This window comes from Dendrobium catenatum, unplaced genomic scaffold (assembly GCF_001605985.2).
Source record: "Dendrobium catenatum unplaced genomic scaffold, ASM160598v2 fragScaff_scaffold_621, whole genome shotgun sequence".
Lineage (NCBI taxonomy): Eukaryota > Viridiplantae > Streptophyta > Magnoliopsida > Asparagales > Orchidaceae > Dendrobium > Dendrobium catenatum.
Genome location: NW_021319083.1, coordinates 13,522,642 through 13,529,784, shown reverse-complemented (window position 1 = coordinate 13,529,784; position 7,143 = coordinate 13,522,642). Strand labels below are relative to the sequence as shown.

At 34.9% G+C, this 7,143-nt stretch overlaps 1 protein-coding gene across 1 annotated transcript; it reads left to right on the top strand.

Moving 5' to 3' along the window:
* The first annotated feature begins 4,641 nt into the window (after positions 1 to 4,641).
* Positions 4,642 to 6,285, top strand: LOC110115126 (aquaporin NIP1-1). Its single transcript, XM_020848262.2, has 5 exons — positions 4,642 to 4,758; positions 4,882 to 5,106; positions 5,254 to 5,451; positions 5,521 to 5,582; positions 6,087 to 6,285. The coding sequence occupies exons 1-5, from the start codon at positions 4,642 to 4,644 to the stop codon at positions 6,283 to 6,285; spliced, it is 801 nt and encodes a 266-aa protein (XP_020703921.1).
* Positions 6,286 to 7,143: the final 858 nt, after the last annotated feature.

The window sequence follows — 7,143 nt, the reverse complement described above, 5'->3', positions numbered from 1 at the left end:
TTGTGTGTGAGGGCGGGGACATGAAGAAGATGACAGAGGTGAAGCTTACGCGGAGTATTGGGCAGTGGTAGCAAACCTTGACCGTAATTTTGTATGGACATAGTGGAACCGTTAGCTGTCGAAACAGAGTCCGAACCTTGGTATGTATTTGAATTCTGAAGGATGGTACCGTCCGAAGTCATGTGGGTGGTAGCGCCAGAATCCAAGATCCAGCTTTGACAGTCTTCTGGCGTGGATTGAGCGAGGTTCGCTCGGGGTGTTGAATTGGGGGTAGAATTGTAGTTCATATTGCACCGATGCCAGCGTGTGAGGGCAGTGTGGCCGGATTTGCCACAAATTTGACATGTCGGACGTTGGTTGTTTGAAATGTTCAGTCCTGTATGTGAAGTAGCGGGTTGATCAGTTCCAGGAGATGAGCGGTTGTTGTTGTTGCGGTACTGAGTTGTTCGTTTGGAGTTCTTGGAACGATTGGGGTTGTATTTGTTTGTGTAGAGGGCAACAGGCAGCTGAGACGGTTCTTTCTTGAGTTCTTGATTGATGTGGAGCTCCTCATTGCAGAGTAACGAATAAAGAGAATCAAGGTCGGCGGGAATAGAGGATGATCGTATGTAGGTTTTGATTGAATTGTATTGGGCGGGTAAACCATTTAACGTGTACAGGATAATGTCTTCGGGATCTATCTTGTTGCCAGACGCGGCAATTGAATCGACGAGCTGTTTTACCTTGGCCAGATATTGCTGCATCTTGAGAGTTTGCATTTGGATATGGTGAAGCTCGTTCTTGAGCTGTATTATCCGTGAGCGGCTGGATGCTTGAAGACGTTTTTCAAGAACCGTCCAAACTTCGTGGGCGGAGGTGGCGTTGATGACATACGGTAAGATTGTCTGAGAGATTGTGGAGAAGAGGGCTGACATGAGATTGGTGTCGACGAGGCGCCATTTTGCAAGATCAGCCGAAAGAGTTTCTGGTGGGGGTTCGGCATTACCGGTGAGATGGTCTGCGTACCCGTTTGCAGATAGATGTTGATAGATTTGTGTCCGCCATAACATGTAATTCTCAACGGTGAGGGTGTAAGGAATCAGATTCTTGATATTGGAGAGGATGAACTTCAATGTCGGCAGGATGAGGAGTTCCTGAGGGCCATTAGACGCGGTGGTAGTGGAGTCGGGTTGGCTGAGGGAGGTTGATTCGTTATCCCTCATCCTAGCAGTCTGATACCATGTGAGAGTGGCGAAGTAGGAAGGAGAAGAACTTAGACTAACAGAGAAGATGAAAGGAAAAGCAAATATTATTATTCATATCAAAAGTATATTACAGGATATCTATATATAAGAGTAGCTGTGAGAAGGAAGAGACAAACAGTATATGTGGGACAAAATATATGTCTGCTTATGCTTATAGAAATAGGCAGATTATAGAACACGAACCAACAACATAAGAATAAAAATATAAAAAGAAGGGGCATTTTTAGACGATTACAAGATCTATAATTGGTGTCAAAACAACAAGGAATCGTCAACCGTAAAAAGAAAAACCCAATAAAATTTTACTAAGAAATATCAATAAAAATGCCTTCTTAGGCGGCATTCATAATCCTGAGAGTAAGAAGCATCACTAACCAATCCGTCCCGATGCAACAAATGTGAAGCAACCAAATAAGAAATATGTAGTTAGAAGTAAAGGAGGCATTGATCCTCATATGCAATCAAAGCAGTTGGTTTTGAATTTTCTTAATTAACTTGGGCTCTCAGTGCTTAAGAGTTCTTTTGAAGTTATTCTTTCCTCCTATTCCAAGTTCTTGTTGTTCGCATCTCTCTTCAAGCAATGTTTTTTATTCTGATAAAGAGTCTAGAAACATTTACGAGTTTAGTATTCAAATTCACTTCCTTCACGGTGAATGAAACGATAAGGGTAATTATGTTGAGAAACTGTGATTTTGATGATAAAACTTCATTGTTTATGTTGTTGAAGCTGATGCATTCCCCAACATATTTATGAAGAACAATTTTATCTCTTTTACTTAAGTTTGATTTGGGACGGCTTTCTTACTTCCTTAATTTCTTTGCGGTAAAAATTTGTTGTTATTATGAATTTCTGCAATATCATATTTGCTAAGTTCACGTTATATTTTCTTCTAAATATCAGCACTTTTACTACAACATTATTATTTTGGAGATTGGGAGTAAAACTCATTTGAAAATAATAAACAATAAATTAGAAAATATGTTAAACTTTGAACTAATATTCTCGTCGCCTCCCAACGCGCAAAGTTGAGTATCATTTACCTATTTATTTGTTTGAAACGGGTCAGCAAAATATAATAATAATAATTTTACTAACTATTCGAGAGCATTAGTTGGCTGTACAAAACGGGGAGACATTTGTTCAGCGACCGAAATTCTAACAGCTCTAAGTAATGGCTAATAATAACACATATTGGCGATGAATATTATAATTAAATTAACGCAAATAATTTTTAATAGTGTCATGAAATATATATAGCATATTGTTCAAGTGACAGGTTGTCAAAGCCAAGAAGTTTCAATTCGAACTATTTAAAATTAATCAATATTCCGTTATTTAATTAATTTTACTAGAGCCATAATTTAAATTTTTTGAATTTAAAATTAACTATTTTTATGTTTAAAATTATTTTGATTAGTTTATTGTTATTTACAAATTTTACCGTTAATGTGGTCTTCAAACTTTGTTTCCGAATAAATTTTGATAGTTTAAAATGAACATGTAGGTCACCTTTGTAAAGGCACAGATCACCCACTTATTGTTTCGGTACCGCTCTTATATTTTAATTCGGGAGCTATAACCATATTTTTGAACCACAAACGGCAGTAGTTTTAACTAATGAAATATTAAATAAATCTAACTGCAACCATTGCGTTGCAACGAAAGGTCGTTGAGCACTTCAAGGACAGGTGGCACTTTAGACTCATTCTTTAAAATAATTTACATGCATTTTTTTTCCTTTCTCTCGAGTAGGTTTTGATCATATTAATTAAATGAGAATATGAAGTTAACCATTTGAACTGTTATTTATTTTATTTGAGTTTTTCTAAAATATTTTTAATATGACACCAAAAAATTTATACGAATGAGCATAAATTTTAATATAATTATGATGTTCTGGCAATTGAGTATTCAGAAAAAAAAAGTTTTAGAATTATTTTCAAAATTATGTTAAATCTATTTGAAAAATCTAACATTTTTTAAAAATAATTTAATCGAAGGTTTCATTTGGAATAATTTTCTTATTTTTTTTAAATAATAACTTAGAATTAAAATTTTTAATTCAAAAAATATTTATAATAAAATTTTAGTTTAAAAAATAATAGAAGGTTGTCTCAAATAAAAACGAACACAAACAAGTTCAAATCAAACATTTCATAATCAGAAATTATGGAAATCATTCGGACAGTGGAATTGTTCTTGCAGGCTGACCTTATGCGCCATGTAGGCCGTGAACTCTAGGCCGGCTTTGACTTGCAAGCTAGTAGGGGCAATGTTGGTGGCCATCTCAAGCTAATCATCATATTTAGGCAAGTCATCGTAAACTGAGTAGGAGGCGGTGGTGTCTATCCGTGTCTTCTTAGCCGGCGGCACCTTATGCCATCGTCATCTTCATCGATGACTGAGTTAAGGCCATGGACGTACTTGATCATATATGTCTTCAACTTCTCCTTGGCCTCGTCAACCTAATCAACATTGATGTTCAACCCGTGCAAACGCATCTTCATGACCGGGTCGAGCATCGTCGCAACGACATGGACGGGCTGGAGCACGAACTTCTCCTCGAAGATGGGTTGGATGATCTCCCTGAGGGTTTATCCACCATATTGAGTACCCACCCATATCCATTGGGTATGGGTGGGTACGTGGGTGGGTGTGGATATGGGTGCCCAATGCAGGGCTCTGTTGTCGAGATGAGAGTGAATCTTAAAATTTGTTGGCTATGTAAAGCTACTTTTTAGTTTTTAGTATTAAAATTTCTTAAAAGTAGAGAAAAAGTATATGTATAAAGCTGTCCCAAACAAAGCCTAAAAATATGTTTAAGATGGATTTTTAAAGTAGTTTTTTAGTTAAAAAATTAAAAAATATTTACAAAAAAAAAACTTTAACCAGCATTAAGAAAGTTGTTGCAAGCGAAGCGAAGCTGCTTTCTAGTATAAAAATTAAAATTTTTGTACTAAGAAGATGCCTAAAAAAACAATAAGAAATACGTCCCAAACAAAGTCAATCACATTATGCGAAGCATCTGGAAATTGTTGTGCTAAAGTTCTTATTATTTTGCCATTCATGGATTCAGTCATACTCATCAGCAAAATGAATGGCGGGAAGCAAATAAATTTGCAGTTAAATTCCAAGTGGCAAGAATCCGCATGATATGTTTCATATTAGGTACGTATGCATGCAAATGTTTTAGCAGGTTGTTGCCAATTTAATAATGCTAATTTTCTACTAAAAAAATCAAAAGTCGGTGATAAAAATCATATAGTTTTCCGAGTCTTTCTCCCTTCTTCCGCGTTTGAGTATCAATAAATAGATAGGAAAGAATAGCTGGGGGAGAGATAGGAGCTAGCAAAGCAACACAAAGCAGAGATTAAGGGAAAGAACGAGTGTGAAGTGATGGCTACTGAGAGATCAATGGAGGAGGGAATTCCACCAAATTCTAGAGAAGATGATAATGTATTATCATCTGATAACAATTCTGCTTTAAGAATCTCCGTTCCATTTCTGCAGAAGGCAAGCTTCTTCTTCGTCTTTCTTAATTATTTAACGAGGAAAAATTCGGAAGATTAGCATAATTTTTTTTTCTTAAAAACCTTCGCCACTATTGTTATCGCGGTCAAATGAATTTTATTGCAGATAATTGCAGAAATATTTGGCACTTACTTCATAGTCTTTGCTGGCTGCTCTTCTGTGACTGTGAACAAGAGCACAAATGGTACTGTTACCTTTCCAGTGATATGCGTCGTGTGGGGATTGGCCGTTACTGTAATGATATACTCCGTCGGCCATATCTCCGGAGCCCACTTCAATCCCGCCGTCACCATTTCCTTCGCCAGTTGCCGAAGATTTCCATGGAAGCAGGTCCATTATCATAGATTTTGAGAAATTATTATACTATGGAGGTCATAGAAATGTAACGATAAATTTTTAGAAATCTAAGTAATTTGGAGAGGATAGATTTCCTTGCCCTTTATGATGAAATCAAATGTATATTGAATCCTGTTACAGGTACCAGTCTACATTACAGCACAGGTGTTGGGATCAACTCTAGCAAGTAGTACGCTTCGTATTCTATTTGGTGGTGGGCGAGAACTTTTTGCAGGAACAATTCCGAAAGGCTCCAATCTCCAATCTTTGGTTCTGGAGTTTATCATCTCCTTCTACCTCATGTTTGTCATTTGTGGTGTTTCCACTGATAATAGAGCTGTAAGTCACCATTTCTCTTCATGAAAGCATAAATTGAAACATTGTAGCTGATTGAATTTTGTGTTGCAGATTGGAGAACTTGCAGGAATTGCTGTGGGAGCCACTGTACTGCTAAATGTTGGCTTTGCAGGGTAAAATTTCCTTATAGGTTTTAATAGGCTTTGAATTAGTGTTTAATGATCTGATCAACTTGGGATTAGATTAAACTAGATTTGGACTTGAATTGAGATGCTTCTAGAAGGAATAAAGCAAACTCATGTTTGGATCGTATATAAATGCTTTCCATATAAGCATATCCTCATGTGTGTATTAATACAAAGGTTCCTCCAAATATTCATCTATGCATCTATCTACACATATTTAGTTGTATAGATGCATTTATGCTTTTGGACAACGAATTTATTGTATACAAAACTTGATTTAGTTTTAGGCTCATTATAGCCTTAAAATATTTTTTTGTAAGCCACCTATAACAAAGCCTAACAAAGCCAATTTGGACTAAGACACCTATAACAAAGCCTAATTTGACATAAAATTATATTATTATTCTCATCCCTTCTTATTTGGTTGTAGTGAATTGAAGCATGATAAATGATTCTGAGTTTTCTATTTTCATTATGTAATTTTGATTGCAGACCAATATCAGGAGCATCAATGAATCCTGCAAGGAGTATAGGACCAGCAATTATTGCGAACCGGTATGAATCGATATGGATTTATATGATTGGTCCAATTTGTGGGATGATTGTCGGAGCTTGGGCTTATAATATAATCCGTTACACAAACAAGTCACCGCATCAACTTACGAAGAATGACTCATTTCTTAAAGCTTAAACATTAACATTTAGAGCGTAATGTAACATTGAATCATGTAAACCATATAGATTGGTTTATCTTGTATGTCTTTTTTTTTTTATGTTTTTTCTTCTCTTCGATGCTTAGGACTATATGGGTTTGCTGAGGCAAATTATAGCTTAAATTTCATAGAAAGGAAACTATATATGTAATTTGATGATTTTTTTTTAATGAATTTGTACTGATTTCTCAAGAATTTGAACTCATCTTAAAAAGAAAAGTGCCCCAAGAAGCCTAAATGAAAGTTAAGTGTGCAATGCTTTGAAGACTTTTTGTGACATGTGATTGGATTGATCTTTTAATTTTATAAAATAAGTATTAAAAAATATTCATTATGAACGTACATTATGATTAGAATTATAATGAGAAAGAAATTTTGAGAAAATGTGAGATAGCTATTATATTTAGCAAGATAATTTTATTTTTATCTTAATCTTATAAAAAAGAACAAGCTAATTGCAATCATGTGAAAAAGAAAAGACATCCAGTAATTTGTGATAAATATATTATATTTTTACTTAGAATTAATTTTGTTGCATCTTCTTTCTAATTTTTTTTTAATATTATGCACAATGTTTTTCACATCCATAATGCATTTTTTTTTTAATTTTATGCACAATGACCATTGGAGAGAGCTAAGTCAACTTGTGGTGTATTTTTAATTTGGCTAAAAATATGAGAACTTTTAATACAACATAAATGATGTACAGAGTAAATTTGGAATTCATCATAATTTTACTGTGCATTTTTTTTTATTAAACCGAATGCCAAAAATTTTTATATTTCATGTATTTTTAATACATCACACTCAATTTTATCAAATAAAATTACCCCTAA

What these genes read in the sequence shown, in the direction of transcription:
- LOC110115126 (XM_020848262.2), top strand. Translation starts at nt 4,642, where the DNA reads ATGGCTACTGAGAGATCAATGGAGGAGGGAATTCCACCAAATTCTAGA. An exon ending in CCGTTCCATTTCTGCAGAAG is followed by an intron (nt 4,759 to 4,881) that starts GCAAGCTTCTTC and finishes ATTTTATTGCAG; the next exon opens with ATAATTGCAGAAATATTTGG. An exon ending in CTAAATGTTGGCTTTGCAGG is followed by an intron (nt 5,583 to 6,086) that starts GTAAAATTTCCT and finishes TTTTGATTGCAG; the next exon opens with ACCAATATCAGGAGCATCAA.